The sequence below is a fragment of the Salmo salar genome, chromosome 10, assembly GCF_965601325.2.
Source record: "Salmo salar chromosome 10, fSalSal1, whole genome shotgun sequence".
NCBI classification, from domain to species: domain Eukaryota; kingdom Metazoa; phylum Chordata; class Actinopteri; order Salmoniformes; family Salmonidae; genus Salmo; species Salmo salar.
In genome coordinates, this window is record NC_138300.1 from 23,339,496 (window position 1) to 23,359,902 (window position 20,407).

Sequence of the window (20,407 nt, forward strand, 5' to 3'; positions counted from 1 at the left end):
TCTGCTCTACGCTGCTCTACTGTAATTTGCTCTGCTCTGCTCTGGTCTCTGTATCTGTCCCTGTGGGTTGAACAGGACCTCGGGGCACAGAGCTGAGGATGAGGAGGGGCTGGTTCTCATCACTAACCCCTGCTTGCCTCTCAGGCAGATGCAGATACCACTGGTGTGTGTGTGTGTTTAGGGGGGTGGTGTTGGGATATATCAACATATCTTTGCGGGACTGGAGGTGGGGGTGTTGTGGTGGGGCCTGGAGCGGACGTGGCAGCCCCTCTTCCGGCATCGCTTGCATACCTGTCTCCGTCTGGATCCAATGAGAGCCACATGCTGCTGTAATCTGCAGAACCCCCACCATCACCACCCTCCACCCCCTCAAACCCCGTAGCCTACTTAATACCCTGGCCTGGGGTAAATATGCAGCCCGATGGAGGGCTCCACAGCTCCACACTGTGGGTCTGTTATTGGTAGTCACTCTAGATATCCGCGTTGCCTCCCACAATTTTCAAATGCTCCTAGGGTCTGGTTTTCAGGACTATGTTAGTGGTGCCTGATTAGATACACAGGGGACGTGTTGAGGCTGGCAAGGCATTTCCCTGTGAATGAGATTGATCTGGCAGTGGGGCTAGAGTGGATTGGATAGCGGAGATGGAGAGAACTGATCTATAGTGTTGTTAAACTATCTATTTCCACTCCAATGCCAAACATTGGGTGATTATAGCAGGAATTTTGTGTTTTTATCAAGCCAGATCTTAGATAACTGGGTGCTGAATTGATAGATGTTTACATGTTGAAATGGAGAATGGTTGTTATTGTTCTGTGCTTGGATGTGGTAACCCTTTCTCTCCCCTCTCACACACTGCCATGGAAGCCCTGGTGTGTGTGTGTCCATGTGGTTTTACCACAAACAGAGCACTCTGTCATTCATTCAAACTAAAACTGACTGCAGTAAGAACTGTGTGAGAACCAGGGTCATCTGCTGCCTTTGAAGACTTTAAGGAACTTTAACTATCATTTTGACTTTGAGAAACTATAATTTTGACTGTCTTTACTTTGAAGATCAAAAATCTTCTGTTTTGGACTTCTATAGAAAACCTCTGTCTATTTGGACTTCATATGACCGACGTTTTACAACTGCTACTCAAACAATAAATATGTTTATAAAACCTGCATCAAAATAACCAGTAGCCAGGGAAGTTATCATGTTGTGGAGTTGTTAACATGGGCCGTATTTGTCAGTAAGTCTCGGTCGTTCCTGTAGGCAGTTATAAAAACCTTGGTTTCAACTTGCATTGACGTTGCAGGATCCAGATCCAGTGTGCTGTTCTGAATGACCTCTGTGTGCTCTCCAGAAAAACATGTCAACAACCTCCCCAAACTGCAATACAAGGGGAGTGGAAGCCCGGAGGGAGGGACTTCAGCGGGCCAGAGTGGAGGAAGCAGCCCTGTCTCTGTCGTTTCCTCACACACTAAATCATCTATACGCTACCCAGCACCTCTCCCTGGGGCCTGGCAGTTAAAGCCGGTGACACAATATTACTTAACATTATAAAAATTCCTGCCGGCTTAAGACTCCATCCCTGCTGGCTCTCTGGGGAGACATAGCTTCCAGGGCCCAGCAAGGGAAGATTTAGTACCGTGGTTTATGGGAGAGCATTTTTTCTTACTCTCTTGGTTTGTTCCTTCAGTTACAGCCCAAATGTATGTTTGGGGGAAAAACACACATGGTTTATTTATTTATTTCACCTTTTTATGGTAAGCAGCTTGCCTCATCACTTGGTTGCTCTGGGGAGGATGCAGTAATGGAATGCCAGTCTGTAATTGAAGAGCAGTGGCCGTTGTGTGCAGGGGTTACTGAAGGGCAGTTGTTTATGTATGAACGTGTGTTTATTAGCCTAGCCAGGTCCCTCAGTCATCACCATTGGGCCTCTCTGTGGGTCTTGAGTTCTTCTCTGTGATTCCCGCTGTGATTCCAGTTCAGAAACTACAGGTCACACACTGTTGCTGGAGATTAGGAATGCCAACCCTGGCGATGGCTGTTTGTATAAGTTCAGAATGCTTATGGGATATTCCGGCATGCAGAAACATACTTGATTTTGTTTTGTGAAATTCCTTGTTCTTGAGACGGAACAGCTGCTGTATCCTGTGGTGGCAATATGCGCTTTTCCCACTCCTCCTCCATCTTCCCCTCTTTCATCTTCATCTGCTCTCCCTCCAACCCCCTCTCTGTCAGTTAGTCTGTTTTTGCCTGACAGGATTTTGATGTAGTTTGATCTTCTCAGCATGACGTGCTGTGTAGTTTGGCATGTATCAGCTGCCATCTCACTCATCCCTGTTGCTGTTGAGAGATTTAAAAGGTGTGACTGGTTAGGGAATATTTCACCCCATTCAAATGGTTTATGTGAACTCCGATATGAAGTTTGCTAAGTATTTTGGAAAGATATGTCAGCACATGCTTGAAAGAGACCCAATCCCTCCCCCTCTCTCTCTCTCTCTCTCTCTCTCTCTCTCTCTCTCTCTCTGTCTCTGTCTCTGTCTCTTCCCTCTTCCTCTCTCCTCTGCAGGCTGACAGCGTTTGTGTTGAAATCCTTTGCTCAGTCTCGTGGGTTCATCTTCATTGACCCAGAGGAGCTGCAAGCTGCCAAGGCCTGGCTCATCAACCACCAGAGAGAGGAGGGCTCTTTCCCCGCCATGGGACGCATCCTCAACAAAGACTTGCAGGTGTGTGTGTGTGTGTGTGTGTGTGTGTGTGTGTGTGTGTGTGTGTGTGTGCGTGCGTGCGTGCCTGCGTGCGTGCGTGCGTGTTTTCATAAGCACCATTAACCAGTGTTATTCTCCATCTAAAGGGAGGAATCCATGGAAAGATCTCGTTGACGGCGTACGTGGTTGCAGCCCTCCTGGAGACAGGAATAACTTCAGAGGTAAGAGGATCAGTGGGGGGACCATGACCTCGCCCATTAAACACCCTCACCTCCCAAACAGTATTATTTAGCACAGCATTCCTCAAGGGGCGACTCTTAACCTGACGTTCATATGTTAGTGTAAATTGGACTTTCAATTAAACTTTCAGGCTCAGACCTAATACCAGACTTTTGTAAATACAGCTCTCTCTCTCACCCAGATATAGGTTGTGTGTGTGTGTGTGTGTGTGTGTGTGTGTGTGTGTGTGTGTGTGTGTGTGTGTGTGTGTGTGTGTGTGTGTGTGTGTGTGTGTGTGTGCACGTGTGTGTGACTGTGTGTGTGACTGTGTGTGCCGGTACATTCCCATCAGTTGGAAATATGGATGTCCTGGCACAGAGCCCATTCATTTTTGTTATGCTCCAGTGGCTGTAATTTAATATCTAATCCCTGGCTGACTGCTTCAAGAGATTTATGAGGAGGACATGCAGAGACAAGGATGCCTGTGAAAGGTAGTACACCCCGGCCACATTCCTGTCACCTCGCCATGCTCTTACCCTGGTGCTGAACCCTTGACGACGTGCTCACCGACCTGTTGAACTCTCTCCAGTGTGCATTGAAGCAACCCAAAGGCCACACTGGCAGTTTGATCACCGTCATGATCGCTCTAGTAAAAAGAGATCTTTGGCTATTGAAAGGTAGCAGTGTCCTTATTTTAGGGCCAAGTGTGGAATGATCTTTATCTGCCAAAGTCATTGTTGCAGAAGAATGTTGCTGTTTATGTGTACAGTGACTGAGTCCATGTAATGTTTATGCTTTGTCCTACATTGAGTGTGTTGCCAATACCGATGTTAAAATCCAGATTGTTATTGTGTCAGCTCTCTGTTCATTCAGGCACAGCTCTTCGCAAAGTATTCACAAGGTAGTTCTTCCCTCTAGTTCCCCTTCCATCCATTTCCCTCCTCCTTCACCAAACCCCCCTCCTCTTCCAGTCTTCCTATCCTTCCCTATCTATCCTGAAGGGCTCTCTGGAGAATCAGGCCTCTAAAACTGATACCAACTGAAAAGGGATACTTGACATCAAAGCAAAACTCCTTCTTCCTTCCAAATTCAGTTAATTAAAAGGTAACTCGGCAGATTAAAGTGAGTGGCTGTTGAGGTCTCTCATTTGCGCACATCTGGAAAAGCTCCTGCCTTTAATGGCAAAGTCGATGTTTATTTGCCTTTTGATAAGCAGCACATCTGAGTTGGGGAGTATGAGTTGGAACAGGACTGATCTTGAACACTCAGCAAAGATCAAATATGCCGGACTTAAGTGAAAGATGAATACGGAGGGATGGACGGAGTTGTGGAGAGAGGTGTATCCATCACTCATACGAAGGTTTGGTCTCTGTACACACATATGTGTGACATGTGTTAGCGCACCTGTGTTTATGTCTATTTAAATAAATATGTGTACTCTTCCCCAGGAGGAGAAGACTGCTGTGGCCAAGGCGAAGGGTTTCCTGGAGAGTAACACATACACAGCTGACGACCCTTACACCACAGCCCTGTCTGCCTACGCCCTGGCCCTGTTACGAAGCCCCTACGCTTCCCTCGCCCTCCGACGCCTCAACCACATGGCCATCACACAAGGTACTCAGCTGTTAGGAAGCTTGGTTGCCTACCAATTCGTATGAAACACTAAGCTGACATGACTAACCCACTGTTCTCCCTCATCCTGTTTCTTACACTTTCGTCTCTCTCCATTTCCTTCTTTCTGTTACTTCTCTCCTCTTTCAATCAGACGGCTTCACCCACTGGAGTCTGACTGGCAGCACGGTGACAGATGAGGCCACCTTCATGGGCTTTAGTGACGGTCTTTCTCAGTCAGGTAGACACACACTGTCAGGCCACAGCCTGACTGTCCTCTATGACGGATGATTCTGTTCTCAGATCGGGACTTTTAGTGTTAGTGTGGCTGTCTAGTGTTTGTACGCTAATAGTCTCCTCCGTGTCCCAGTGGTGTCAGCGGAGGTGGAGATGACAGCATACGGCCTGCTGACCTACGCCCTGCTGGGTGACGTGGCCTCCGCCCTGCCTGTGGTCAAGTGGCTCTCCCAACAGAGGAACGCCCTCGGGGGCTTCTCCTCCACACAGGTACACCTCACAAACCCTGGAGAACCAGAGCCTCTCAGTCTCTTAGTCTAAAGTATTCTCCCAGATGCATCTCTCCCATATGTATTGTGTTTTTTAAGTGGCCAAATGTGGTTTTATTTGACCAGGTTTTACCAGGTTAGCCTGATAATCTCTTTTAGAAGAGAGAACTGTCTCACCAAGGTCTATTTGAAACAACTGGTAATTGGTCAGTCAGTGTCCAAAGCCTCCTAATAACTGTCTGTCCATCCACTCTCCTAGGACACGTGTGTAGCTCTTCAGGCGTTGTCCGAGTACGCCATCCTGTCGTACGTGGGAGGAGTCAACCTCACCATCTCTCTGGCCTCTACCAACCTGGACTTCCAGGAGAGCTTTGAACTGCACCGCGACAACCAAAAGATGCTGCAGAGCGCCTCGGTAAGGAGTAGTGCCACATTGCCACTAGACTCTAATGTAAGGTCAGTTATGGTTTTTCCTTTAATAGTTAAGGTTAGGATTGGAGGAAGGTAATCTGATCCTAGATCTGTTTCTAAGGACATCTTCTTTCTGAGGTAAACGCTCTTTCTCAGGTAGTGAAGAGACTCCTACTGGACCAAGATACACACTACACACAGAAACTCAAGTTGCACAATTGTCCGTTTTCAATGATGAAAGGTACCTTAAATAACATCCACAAAGTCAATTCAGTTGAAGATGACAATAAGACTCTATCTAAGAGCAATGGAATATGTTTCCCAGTGAATGAACCAGTGAGTGTTTTCAGGCTGTTCGTCTACATTTCCTTCTCATTCCCAAGCACCTGCCAATCAGTCACAGTGAGGGAGTAGCTCAGGTGAAGGCTTGAACTTTTGTTCCCTCTGCCGGGCATGTAATTCTCTGCTGTAATTAGCTCTGTCAGTTTAATTGGGGGTAATTTAGCTGTGCTGGTTAGTGGCCAGGCTATTTGACTGCTACTGCTTGGGTCTACAGCATTAATTCACTTGATAAGTGTCTCTCACCCCACCCCCCTTCTTTCTCTCTCTCTCTCAACCCCATTTTTTTCTCCTCTCGCTCTGTCTAGATCCCCAGTATTCCCACAGGGCTGTTTGTCAGTGCTAAAGGCGAGGGCTGCTGTCTAATGCAGGTATGTTACTACTGATCTCCTCTTCTATCATTCTATCCTTCAGTCACACTGAGAATCCGCCAGAGGGGAAAAGCCAGTCCATTCCCATGACTCATTGCTCTAATGCCCAAATTCCTGACTGTAAATTGGAATGATCTGGTAAAACTTAGGCAGTTGTTCAGCGGGGACTGTTCGTTCCTCAATAACACTGACCCCCTGGATAGGATGCTGTTTTGCTGTACCTTGTCACTAAAAACAAAAGGCTCTTTGAGGCCAGGGTGCATAAACAACTTCTTGGGGGGCCAGTTCCTCCTCTCTTCTTCTCTCCTCTCCTCTGCTGCATGTTTAGAAGAGTGTGTCAACCTTATCCCTCTTCACATGACAGGTGATCATTATGCTGGTGGTCCTTCAGATAACACTGAACAGTTTTTGGATCCTTTAAAAAAGCACATAAAGCTTATGTGTATTACTACTGTTGTAATGCTGCATTTATATATATGTATATATCAATCAATCAAATGTATTTTATAAAGCAATTTGTCACCAAGTGCTATAGAAACCCAACCTAAAACCAAAGACCAATAAATACAGATGCAGAAGCACAGTGGCTAAGAAACTTCCTAGAAAGGCAGGAACCTAGGAAGAAACCTAGAGAGGAACCAGGCTCCGAGGGGTGGCCAGTCCTCTTCTGGCTGTGCCAGGTGGAGATTATAAGAGTACAAGGCCATTAAGGCCAGATCATTCTTCAAGACATTCAAATGCTCATAGATAACCAGCAGGGTCAAATAATTATCACAGTGGTTATAGAGGGTGCAGCAGTTCAACACTTCAGGAGTAAATATCAGTTGGTTTTCATGGCCGAGCATACAGTGCATTTGGAAAGTATTGACTTTTTCCACATTTTGTTATGTTACAGCCTTATTCTAAAATGGATTGTCTTTTTTTCCCCTTATCAATCTACACACAATACCCCATAATGCTGAAGCAAAAACAGGTTTTTAGACATTTTTGCATATTTATAAAAATGTAAAACTGAAATATCACATTTACAGAATTCAGACCCTTTACTCAGTACTTTGTTGAAGCACCTTTGGCAGTGATTACAGCCTGCAGTCTTCTTGGGTATGATGCTACAAGCTTGGCACACCTGTATTTGGGTAGTTTCTCCCATTCTTCTCTGCAGATCCTCTAAAGCACTGTCAGGTTGGATGGGGAGCGTCTCTGCACAGCTATTTTCAGGTCTCCAGAGATGTTAGATCGGGTTCAAGTCCAGGCTCTGGCTGGGCATTCAGAGTCTTGTCCCGAAGCCACTCCTGCGTTGTCTTGTCTGTGTGCTTAGGGCCGTTGTCCTGTTGGAAGGTGAACCTTCACCCCAGTCTGAGATCCTGAACACTCTGGAGCAGGTTTTCATCAAGGATCTCTCTGTACTTTGCTCCGTTCATCTTTCCCTAGATCTTGACTAGTCTCCCATTCCCTGCCACTGAAAAACATCCCCATAGCATGATGCTGCCACCACGGTGCTTCACCGTAGGGATGGTGCCAGGTTTCCTCCAGACGTGACGCTTGGCATTCTGGCCAATGAGTTCAATCTTGGTTTAATCAGACCAGAGAATCTTGTATCTCGTGGTCTGAGAGTCTTTAGGTACTTTTTGGCAAACTCCAAGCGGGCTGTCATGTGCCTTTTACTGAGGAGTGTCTTCCGTCTGGCCACTCTACCATAAAAACCTGATTGGTGGAGTGCTGCAGAGATGGTTGTCCTTCTGGAAGGTTCTCCCTTCTGCAAAGAGGAACTCTGGAGCGCTGTCAGAGTGACCATTGAGTTATTGGTCACCTCCCTGACCAAGGCCCTTCTCCCCTGATTGCTCAGTTTGGCCAGGCGGACAGCTCTAGGAAGAGTCTTGGTGGTTCCAAACTTCTTCCATGTAAGAATGATGGAGGCCACTGTGTTCTTGTGGACCTTCAATACTGCAGACATTTTTTGGTACCTTTCCCCAGATCTATTCCTCGACACAATCCTGTCTCGGGGCTCTATGGTCAATTAATTCGACCTCATGGCTTAGTGTTTGCTCTGACATGCACTGTCAACTGTGGGACCTTATATAGACAGGTGTGTGCCATTCCAAATCATGTCCTATCAATTGAATTTACCACAGGTGGACTCCAATCAAGTTGTAGAGACATCTCAAGGATGATCAATGGAAACAGGATGCACCTGAGCTCAATTTCCAGTTTTATAGCAAAGGGTCTGAATACTTATGTAAATGAGATATTTCTGTTGTTTTTAAAAATATAAATTAACTACAATTTCTCAAAACCTGTTTTCGCTTTGTTATTATGGGGTATTGTGTGCAGACAATAAAAAAAAAATCAATTTTAGAATAAGGCTTTAACGTATCAAAATGTGGAAAAGGGAAGGGGTCTGAATACTTTCCAAATGCACTGTATACACTGAGTGTACAAAACATTAGGAACACCGTCCTAATATTGCGTTGCACCCCTTTTGCCCTCAGAACAGGCTCAATTTATCTGGAGTGGACTACAAGTTGTCAAAAGCATTCCACAGTGATGCTGACCCATGTTGACTCCAATGCTTCCACCAGTTGTGTTAAATGAACTGGATGTCCTTTGGGTGGTGGACCATTCTCTCCTCAGATTGATGTATCCTACAACGTGCCTGACCCCTTGGCCAAGCCAGCCTTCCAGCTCAAGGTGGACCTGAAAGAACCCAGGCAGGAGCGGCACCCGGCAGCACCACCCTCCCCCCGCCACCCTAGCCCTCGCTCCCGTTCCCGTGCCGACAACCGCTCAGAGCTGAGCCGCAAACGCCGGGCGGCCACCGATGATGAAGACCCCGCAGCTCACCAAGACAACCTGGACTACCGCATCACCCTGGAAGCCTGCGCCAGGTAGGGCAGAGACAGTCGGCTCAGTGCAGCAGCCTTTAGCCTAGCTAGCATTTAGTCTGGTAGTTGGCCTAGTTCTGCTAGCATTTAGCTTAGCATCTAACTTTGTTTCTCTCTTCAGGTGGCTCCACTCAGGTTCTTCCAACATGGCTGTCTTGGAGGTCCCTCTGCTCTCAGGTTTCCGTGCTGATGTGGAAAGCTTGGAGAGGGTAGGATATTAACATACACACACACGTTACAATGTCAGACAGACAGACAGACAGACAGACAGACAGACAGACAGACAGACAGACAGACAGACAGACAGACAGACAGACAGACAGACAGACAGACAGACAGACAGACAGACAGACAGACAGACAGACACGACTCAAATCTGAAGGCCATTTCAGAGGAGGCGGTGTGGCGTGGTATTGATCAGGTGAAGTGGGCAAGAATTTATTTTCTTTTTCGGCTTCCTAATTCTCACTTGAAACATAGTTTTTGTGTTTAATAGGCTAAATTAAACCTTTACTCCAGAGTGATCAGTTCTTGCAACTTGTAGTCTATGATATTTCAGATTTAGATATGATTATTTACCACGAAGTAGTTTGGATGTAGTGAAGTAGTTTTTCAAAGTAACTTATTTTTTTTCTTAAGGTTAGCTTTGGTGTAGCTTAACTTCTTCCACACACACACACACACACACACACACACACACACACACACACACACACACACACACACACACACACACACACACACACACACACACACACACACACACACACACAATGTAAACTCCATTGCATCCCATTACTGACAAAAAAAACACTGTAGTAACTACTTTTTTTTAACTATAGTAAATACTATAGTATTTATTTGTATATACCCTGCGCATTCCCCTCCTCCATATCCCAATTTGTGCCACCTGTAAGTGAGAACCCTACATGCCAAGTATAGACCATGCAGTATATTGTGTTCCCTGTGGTTATAGAAACCCCAGTCCTATCTACCTACAGGTTATGGAACATTTGCTCTTTTACTATTTGTCCAGTAGGTTTCCTCAAGGAGAGGAATTTTTACTATAATAAACTGTAGATAATACAGTATACTGCAATAAATACTACTATATACTACAGTAAAATCTCCAAAAACACTAAAGTGAATACTATAGTATTCCTACCATAGTATACACTTTAGTATTTTTTCATGTGAGTGTGCTGTAACTCTTGGCAGACATAGCCAGAACTGGGTCGACTGGATCTACGTGTGTGTGTTTATGAAGCAGTGGGGTAATCACTATTGAGAGAGTATTTTTACTGCAGTGTTTAAGGACTGTAGTGTTGTCTGGATGAGGGCCAACTCTGGCCCAGTGTTCATTACTGTGTCTCTGGGGCTCCACAGGGAGCCAGGGCAGGGGGCACCTACCCTCTCTTGGCCTAAAACCCAGCCGCCAGGGCAGGGGGTTGCCACTGTTTATCCCAACTACCCCCCCTCTGAGAGCTAGGGGAGAGGGACCCATGGCAGCCATCTTAGGGAGGGGTTAGTTGAGGTCACCTCCCCAGGCACTCATCAAATGCTTATCTCCCCCATTACTGCAGAGTTATGGGCCACAGTCTCCAGCTATCCTTTATAAAGACCTACCTACCTGGGGGGAGATATCACACACACACTAGCTCCCTGAGACTTGAGGGAGTCAGTGCTGACCTGTGTTGTTTAGTGGCTAACAAGCTAGGTTTACAGAGCCACCCCTGCTAGCCTCCCTGCCTTACGACTGCCTGACTGCCTTGACCAGCAGCATTCCTCACTTTACGAGATGGAGCCTCGCTTATGCAGTCATGTGTTGTTGTTTTCATCAATGTTACTTGGACTGATTACACAACACACTTTGGCTTATGTCTCTATGGCTCTTTTATCAGTATAATGGGGCTGAGCTGAATGGAACAAAATGCCTCACATTAACTATGCTACCTATTTTATTTTACTTTAAGTGCTAAGAGAAGGTGAATGGAATACATTTCAAGTTGTTACTATAATTATAGTTATTGTCAAACAACACAGCCAACACACAGCCTACTCACACACAGACACACACACTCTATTACTCTCTACCGAACTCTGTGTGTGTGTGTGTGTGTGTGTGTCCCAGTGGCGCCAGCTCAGGCTGAGCACCTCATAAACTTCATCTGTCCGTAGGACTGCCACCTTCTAGAGAGCCCTGTGGGAGGAATTAACACCCGTGCCCCCATGCTCCCCCCAACACCCAACCCCTTACGCTGTAAACAGCAACTCCCTCATAGACACTGATACTGTTATTGGAAGCTGTCTCTGGCTCCCTCTCTTCAGCTTGTAAACAGACTTGACCTACCTACTGTACAACTAGGCTGAAATGCAGTCACCAGAATACTCACTTACCAGTGAGACAACAAAAAAGCTTTATATTTAACCCTTTTAACTAAAAGGCTTTGACAGTGGTTCTGAACTGTATAATAGTGTTTGTTGAAAGGGATGTTATTGAATGTTTGGTTAATTGTAGATTAGAATATGTACTGATCCCTATCCTCGCCCCTTTTCTCATCAAACAGCTGCTGATGGACAAGAGGGTTGGTCTGAAGAGGTATGAAGTGGACGGAAGGAAGGTCCTCTTCTACTTTGATGAGGTACCAGTATATCACCATTGTGATCTGTTTATAGCTGTGGTGTCCTGTACTGTGTGATCAATTCTAACTGGTTAACATTTGACCTGTCTCTGTGTTTTCCCACCACACAGATCTCCAGTCAGTGTATGACGTGTGTGGCCTTCCAGGCTGTCAGGCAGTACATAGTGGGCAAGACAGCGCCTGTTCCAGTCAAGGTGTACGACTACTACGAACCAGGTGTGCCTCTGATGTTATGAATATGCTCACTTTGCGAGCAGGGAAACCCTCCTCCATCTTCACAATGATTTAGTATGATTTACCGACAGCCTTCTCTCAGAGGAAATTGGAATTCAATAGTATGTGGTTTAAAATATAGAGACAGCGTTGTTTTGTGGAGAGAGAGGTGCATCCACCACATACAAACTTTGTGCGTGTGTGTTTGTCTCTCTCTCTCTCTCTCTCTCTCTCTCTCTCTCTCTCTCTCTCTCTCTCTCTCTCTCTCTCTCTCTCCACAGCGTTTGAGGCCACCCGTTTCTACAACGTGAGCGAGAGCAGTCCACTGGCCCGCGAGCTGTGTGATGGCACCACGTGCAACGAGGTGGAGAGTTCAACCAACCAGTGGATAGGTAAGAGTTACACCACCAAGTTACAACACTCTACTGTATTTCCATCAATGGATCTACGCCATTATATTTGTGTTAGTGCCCATGAAGCTTAGCTAAGAGAGAGAGAGTGAAAGTGTGACATGTCTCACGGGGCTCCTCTGTAAACCTCCCTGTCCCTATGCTTTCTAAGAGCGTGTGTGTCGTGCCTAAATTGTTATTGGCACGGGCCGGTATTGGAAAGAGAAGAAACAGAAAAGCAGGCCCACACAGGAATGCCCACTGGCCCCGGTTGTCATCGTGCCGAGCCGAGTGTTTTCGTTTCAGCGAGACACAACCACACACACACACACTGTCTCATTAGCGAGGACCGATGTTGCTACAACAAATGGCGAAGTTTGCCTCTGTCACCGTGGTGATGAGTGGATGACCCTGTGTGTGTTGGCACTGTGTTTTGCCGGCCTGGCTGAGAGAGTGGCAAAGAGAGAGAGGCTGAGGGGCTGGGACCCCGTGCAGCTGGAACCAAGACCATGCTCGAACCCTGGGGAACCGCTCTCATCAACACACACATCCTCTCACACACTCTTTCTTCTCTCTCTCTCAACTTTCCTTCCTATGAAATATGTATTCTCTTTTTCCTACCCTTTCCCATGTGGGCACTGGATAAACGTAGAAAATAAGGTCTGTGGTAAACACAGGCTTAAGAAATTGTATACATTTTGGTCTATGATAATCTGCATCAGCTAGCATCACGTTTTGTGAATTTTGAAGCGTTTATGTAACCAAAAAAAGCACATAAAGCACTAGTATTTACCTCAGACCTTATTTTGGGCGTTTATCCCAAAACCCTATTCTTTCCCCATTCATGTCCCCCATAGGAATGGCTGAACGAACCAGAGGTAACTCATTTCTGTTTTTTAGGGCGACAAGCTGATGAGCTCTATTATGATGGTTAAATGTAACAACTAAAGTCACACAATGTTGATAAACATTGTTAGAAAAATGCAAAAGATCCTGTCCTGTGTGTTTCCTCTGACCCAGGCTTTGTCCAGGGGAACCAATGTAACAAGGTGTTTGGCTGTCTGGAGGAGGAGAGGTTTGAGCGTTGCACCTGCTACAGGGACTGTGGCTACGACGGAGAGCTGGTGTGTGGCTCAGACGGACATCTCTACCAGAACCAGTGCCAGATGGAGGTCTTTGCCTGCCGCAACGGGACCCGCATAGAACAAGTGCTTATGTCCCAGTGTCCTCAGAGTAAGACTTCTCTACCAGGGATGGGCTCCATTCCATTTGAAATTAAGTTAATGAGTTGAAAAAACCTTAATGACAGTAATGGCCAATTAATCAATTCATGACTTTGATGTGAATTCATCCTCGGGAAGGAATTAATTAAAAGCTGCTACAGCTGTGCCCCCACACCCACTGACTGTTCCTAACACAGCCAGGCTCTGAACCCCACCCAGTGTCTCTACCAGCCAGGCTCTGAACCCCTCCCAGTGTCTCTACCAGCCAGGCTCTGAACCCATCCCAGTGTCTCTACCAGCCAGGCTCTGAACCCATCCCAGTGTCTCTACCAGCCAGGCTCTGAACCCCTCCCAGTGTCTCTACCAGCCAGGCTTTGAACCCCTCCCAGTGTCTCTACCAGCCAGGCTCTGAACCCATCCCAGTGTCTCTGCCAGCCAGGCTCTGAACCCCTCCCAGTGTCTCTACCAGCCAGGCTCTGAACCCATCCCAGTGTCTCTGCCAGCCAGGCTCTGAACCCATCCCAGTGTCTCTACCAGCCAGGCTCTGAACCCATCCCAGTGTCTCTACCAGCCAGGCTCTGAACCCCTCCCAGTGTCTCTACCAGCCAGGCTCTGAACCCCTCCCAGTGTCTCTGCCAGCCAGGCTCTGAACCCCTCCCAGTGTCTCTGCCAGCCAGGCTCTGAACCCCTCCCAGTGTCTCTACCAGCCAGGCTCTGAACCCCTCCCAGTGTCTCTGCCAGCCAGGCTCTGAACCCCTCCCAGTGTCTCTACCAGCCAGGCTCTGAACCCCTCCCAGTGTCTCTACCAGCCAGGCTCTGAACCCCTCCCAGTGTCTCTACCAGCCAGGCTCTGAACCCCTCCCAGCCAGGCTCTGAACCCCTCCCAGTGTCTCTGCCAGCCAGGCTGACATGTGGCTCTAATTTATCAGTCAGCTGCCACACATTGAAGAGCTAAAACATTATTTATTTCATAGTCAAACATTACATCCACCGAAAATATGTCTCCAAAATGTTTTGATTATTAGAAACACCCTTTGAGGAATTGAAGAGAGGATGTGCTGGAAGAGGGTGCAGGGCAGCCCAGCATGCACATAATCTATCACACACACACACACACACACACACACACACACACACACACACACACACACACACACAAAAAGTAGGAGAAGAAGGGGTGGTGTGTGTGTGTGGCTGTGGTAACAGCTGTTCAGGTGCAGGCTGGATGAAGTTTGTGAGGAGAGCTTCCCAGCGCTGCTATATTACAGGGCACCCCAAATGACAGAGTGCTTTTGTCCAGGCCTTTGAAAACCCTGTCACATTCCTTTCCGACGCACAGACCAACAACAAAGGAGCCTTCTTGTTGTGGAGCGGATTGGGAAAAGACACAGACAAAACCTGTGTGGGAACACTAGGCTGCCTGTGCCAAATGTTTCATACAGTAGATTATCAGAAGGAACGGATACATGTTTAGACCTTCCTAATGTCGCTTGTTTGTGTATGGGTGATTTAGAGATATGCACCCAAGTTGGAAATACAGGAAAAGATATCACACTTGTACTGTAACCGTACAGTTTAATATGTGGTCCGTGTAACACTGGCTTGTTGTCATTGTGTTGTGTCTTTGTTGACACAGCGGAATCCACCACGGAGGACGGAGAGACTGCAACAGGCGAGGAACCAGGGCAAGCTCCTGTGCCTGTACACAAAGGTAAATACAGTGCCAGGCAAAGCACTCACACTCACACACACTCATACAGACACACACTCACACACCACTCTCTCTTTTCCTCTCTCTACACCTCCCCCACCCCTGTCTCACATTGGACGCCAGCCGTTCCCAGCTGCAGGAGGGAGTGTGTGTGAGAATTGAGGAGTGTGTGTTGTGAGTGCCAGCCAAAGGCAGGGGCTGGAGAGTTCAGGCAGATCACCTCTGAGTGAAGCTTGCGCTGACATGTGCAGGCGTGTTAGGCGGTTCATACTGTAGGGAACCCTGCTCTGCTCTGTTCCCACTCTCAAGACACTGTATACACACCTGACAGAGGAGGACCAGACCTCTACTGTCCCCACTGTAAATGTATATCTGCATGTATCCATTGATCTGTATTGTATGAGGGATTGGAGCTTACTCCAGCTCAGACTATACACATGCAACCCTCTGAGAACATTCACATACAGACTGCCTCCAATAGTTTGCTCTACCCTACACCCACTGTAAAGTATATGTCCACCAACATGCATCTGCTTCTTCTGGCTTATAAAGAGTTTGATCATTTTTATAGGTAAAAATAAGTCTAAGGCGTTTGATCAGTGTTGTAGAAGAGCTAGAGGTGTAGATGAGAGCCCCTGCCCTTCCTTCCCTCCTGTCCTCCAGGTCTGATCACTCTGTCTGCCTGCAGTGTGCTGGGGGCTGTTGGGACTTGTCCCAGTCTGCAGGAAAGGTGAGGAGAGGGGGAAGTAGAGCACTGAGTCCTCAGCGGATCACGTCAACAGGCTACTCACATTCAGATAAACAGAAGTATAGGCTTCACTTAGGTGGATCGTTTTTCTTAAAGGTGATATGTGTTGCTCCACCACAGGGTTCACTTAGATGTCATGCTGAAATAACTTGTTACTGATCTCCTGGTCAGATATATCGTTCTTTATGTTGGTGTGTAGCAGGGATCGTGGCTGTGATATAGAGTAGGCTCAAGACCGTGCGTGCGTGTGTTTGATGTGGCCTATGCCTGCGCTGACTTGATCCCAGCCTGCAGGTCACAGTAGCTGTAATGGAGTTCCACAAAGGTCAAAGGTCTCCTCAGTACAAATACTGATGCTTCACATTGGAAGACACCTCACCACAGGAATGCCATTAAAACTCTAGTGCGGTACACACGTACAGAAAACATGTATCAAACCAGATTATTACACACAATGAACATTGTGCAAACTGTCATTCTGAGCTATCATATGTTGTTGACCTGAGCTACACTGAGCATTAGGTTAGGTAGATTGTGATGGATGTGATTTTGTGTGCCAAGAATCTGACAGCATTCTCAACAGATTTAGTGAAAACATTGAGACTTTGGAATCAGTTCCTCCCTTAGTGGTGAAACAGCATCAGAGCTGAGTGCACGATTAATTCAACAAAACACTATGTTTAAGAGACTGGTTAAAATAAATGGAATGTAGTGTGTGTAGTCATCTGAAATATATGATTTCCAAAAGGAGCAATGTGCATGCAGTGCTTTACATGAGGCTGAACTTTTAAAGGACATAGTGACCCCTACTGGCCACTTTGTACAATTAACTCATTTTTGGTAGATTCTCTGTGGAAACATACTGTTATACCCCTTGACTTTTTAGCCAAAACTAGTGTTCTCTCAAAAACAATGTGTGTGAACAACTGTCTCATATCTTTATTATTTATATTTTTTTCAACATCCCTCCTCCCCTCTCTCTGTCCCTCTCTCTGTCCCTCTCTCTTATGCTGTAGGTGAGGAAGAGCAGGGTTCCATGGCTGAGGTGTCCTACTACTCCTATGAGTATGACCCAGACTCAGAACCCTTCGCTGCGGAGGGGGAGGACCACTTTGAGCTGGCGGCAGGGGAGCAGGGCGGAGAGCAGGACAGTCCATCAGATAGCCAGCTACCCACACTGGACACAAAGGACACCCATGAGCAATGGTATGGCCCTCTGACCTCTCCCTCTGTTTGCACAACAACACTGAGTTGGAACTGTTAACACAATGGTAATGTGGATAGGACTTGAAATTAACTCAACTGTGACTTTGTAACTTCAAACCTGTTTCAGTCTATTTCCTCTGTAATAACAAAGTGTATTCAGATACCTCTACGTCAAATCAAATGTTATTGGTCACATACATAGCGAAATGCTTGTGCTTTAAGTTGCAAACAAGTTTTTTTATTGGACAAATTCAGGTATGTTAATCCCTGTTCCGTTTTCTTCCATTTAAGAAAAGTTTTTCAACGGAATACACCCCTGATCATGCGTAAACACAGTTCACTTTCATAGCAGCCACATTATATTCCTTCTAGCATCTATGCGCTCTCCTCCTCTCACCTTTTCACTTCACTTGTGGACTTCAAATCAGATATATGTGGCCAGACGACAAAACCTATCCAAGCCAAACCATATCATAACCGCTACACACAGCCTACATCATTGTCACCATATTAGCTAAAGCAAAGTCATAGTCAAAATAGCTAATAGAACTAACGCGTTAGTAAACCCGCTACAATCATGCAGTAACGTTACAGTGTACAGTCAGTAAGCAGTTGAGCACTTACACCGGCGGGCCCCGGAGGCAATAAATTAGTGAAACCAAAAGCTTACCTTGACTTGGAAGAGTTCCAGTGTTGTATTGGATAGTCATAGCCAGCTAGCTAACATGGCATACCTCTGTTTGAGCAGGCTGTTTGCGTAGGCTGCATTTGCTAGCTAAGTAAGTTAAACTGAAAGTGATTTTTTTAATTAATCCTCTGTCTTGCTTCTCCTTCATTTGGAAGAAATTAATTTGTTCAAAACTGTTAAAGTATTGTCTTTTTCTCTTTTTGAGTCAACTACTCACCACATTTTAGGCACTGAAGTGCTAGCTAGCTGTAGCTTATGCATTCAGTACTAGACTCAATCTTTGATACTTTGATTGGGTGGACAACATGTCAGTTCATGCTGCAAGAGCTCTGATAGGTTGGAGGACGTCCTCCGGAAGTTGTCATAATTAGTGTAAGTCTATGGAAGGGGGTGAGAACCATGAGCCTCCTAGATTTTGTTTTGAAGTCAATTTACCCAGAGGAGAACGGAAGCTAGCTGTCCTCCGTCGACATGAAGATGGTACCCTACAGAGTGCTGTTGAGGCTACTGTAGACCTTCATTGTATTTTAATAAATTATTTGGTGACGTGAATATATTTAGTATAATTTGATCTAAAAAGGATAACTTTTTAAATGTTTTACTATATTTATGAAATTCACTTAGGAGGATGGTCCTCCCTTTCCTCCTCTCAGGAGCCTCCACTGCTCTACATCAAAGATAGCATATCTATACCTTACTATAAAATTGCAATGAACATCATCAGAGATCTTATTCAGTGTACTGTTCTCCTCTCCTCCACAGAAACTTCCCTTGACTGCATCACCAGCCAGATCTCCAAATTGTACATTGTTTGTTAATATGTTAGAGCGGGTGGAGAGAGAAGGAAAAGTGGGGACTGCCCATCCTGAAAGGAAGAGATGGTGGGGTGTGTGTGTGTGCGTGCGCGCATATGAATGACTTAAGGACTACGCGTGTGTGTGCGTGTGTGTGTGTTACTAAGCTAGTCCCCCTCCAGCCCTCTGTATTTCTCTCTTTTCGATCTCCAGTCTCCTATTCAACAGTAGACACCATAGCGTCTTTGATATTCACTGTAGTGCCTTTACATTGTTTTTCTGTAACCTCTAGATGGAGGTGTAATTACACCTGAGTTAAAACAAATGTTTTGTTGTTTTTTTCTATCTGTGGTATTTATTTGTAGCTAGTGCTTTTTTTGGTTTATTTGTTCCAATGCCTCCCCCTATTGCCTTTTTGTCCTGTCACCTACACCAATGTCTTCATTTAATTCATAAAAAATATGTCAAGATGTCATGGACCTATTTTTCTTATTCTGAGGAAGCCTTAGGTCGAACACTGAGGTGTACAGTGGATATCTTTATGTACATATTTGGTGTGTTAACCTACTAGAGACTGAATTTCTGCAGCCTTAAACTGGAGGATTAAGATCAGCTCAATTCTTCTAAACATTTTTACCAAGCTACCAATATCTCCACATAACAAGTCCTATTTGGGTATAGCTGTCACCTTACTGTTGAACAGACAGGGATTTGATTGTACAGTACATAAGCTATTTTGATTCTTGATATCCTAAAACAAGAATAAAGGTTTGGAACTACGGTACATTTACCACATTTAAACCAATGTAACCCCACATCCATTTTCAATACAGCTGCTTTTGAAAAACAAGAGAATAAACTTTGTATACAATCCATGTCTCTGTTTGCAGTTAACTTTACATGCTACTGTAAGTCTCTCCTCAGGTAGCAGTAACTCTATTCCCTATATGTATAGGCCTATATGTTACATAGGAAACGAGGAGCAGACCTGGTGGTTAAGGAGTTGTGTTGGTCCATTTCCTTTGATACGGTAGTTTAGCCTGAGGAGAATTTCCTGTCATCCTATCAGCAGTTAGCTGTGTTATTATGAAGCGCTGCGGCCTTTCAGAATACCCTCTGCTTTGAAGGCTGTGACTCTGTGACCCCTGGAATGGCTGTGTGCAGCTGGACCAACCCGTGTGTTTGCCCCTGTTAACAACACACTCAGGTTACCTAAACAGCAGCCAGGAGAGAGTTGGAGCCTGTTAATGTTGGTTAAGGCACTTGTCAATGTTCTCAGTTATAATATAGCTTCTGGCAACTATAGCGTGTGCTTCTGCTGCTGTTTAAAATGAATACCTGGTCAAAACGGCACATGGGTATGCCTTTTCAATGTAGAGGTTATTGAATGGGTCATGAACCCACTGTATGATCAAACTACAGGAATGGTGGTGGAAAACTCAGATTACACATTACATATGTTATAATATGCATTGTCTTTCTCACTTTCAGTGTATCATATACTGTGCTATATCAAGAAGGATAATATTTGTTCAATCCACTGCTTTGCAGGTCTCGAAGGGATTCTGTTGTGATATAAAATGTGAATGGTATATCTACATTACAAGTGGGAGGTCTGCTGTATGAATGGGGAAGGTACAGTAGGGAAACTTACTTCGCTGACCAAGCGATGCTGGAGCCCTGGTTTCTGAGACTGAATATCAAGGAACATCTCCCTGGCAACTGCATGCATGGTTGAAGTGTAATATTCTGCCTCCATG

General features: G+C 45.8%; 1 protein-coding gene across 1 annotated transcript in view; it reads left to right on the forward strand.

The window, feature by feature from the left end:
• The window catches only part of LOC106613471 (C3 and PZP-like alpha-2-macroglobulin domain-containing protein 8), a 44,214-nt gene extending 24,696 nt beyond the window's left edge, over positions 1-19,518 (forward strand). The window contains exons 28-43 of the mRNA XM_045687515.2: positions 2,559-2,715; positions 2,841-2,915; positions 4,362-4,527; positions 4,679-4,765; positions 4,895-5,031; positions 5,290-5,445; positions 6,089-6,151; positions 8,783-9,036; positions 9,155-9,242; positions 11,601-11,675; positions 11,786-11,891; positions 12,170-12,280; positions 13,298-13,510; positions 15,137-15,211; positions 16,976-17,165; positions 18,616-19,518. Of these exons, the coding sequence (XP_045543471.1) occupies positions 2,559-2,715; positions 2,841-2,915; positions 4,362-4,527; positions 4,679-4,765; positions 4,895-5,031; positions 5,290-5,445; positions 6,089-6,151; positions 8,783-9,036; positions 9,155-9,242; positions 11,601-11,675; positions 11,786-11,891; positions 12,170-12,280; positions 13,298-13,510; positions 15,137-15,211; positions 16,976-17,165; position 18,616 (1,954 nt within the window). The 3' untranslated portion in view covers positions 18,617-19,518. The remainder of the gene's footprint in view (positions 1-2,558; positions 2,716-2,840; positions 2,916-4,361; positions 4,528-4,678; positions 4,766-4,894; positions 5,032-5,289; positions 5,446-6,088; positions 6,152-8,782; positions 9,037-9,154; positions 9,243-11,600; positions 11,676-11,785; positions 11,892-12,169; positions 12,281-13,297; positions 13,511-15,136; positions 15,212-16,975; positions 17,166-18,615) is intronic.
• Positions 19,519-20,407: the final 889 nt, after the last annotated feature.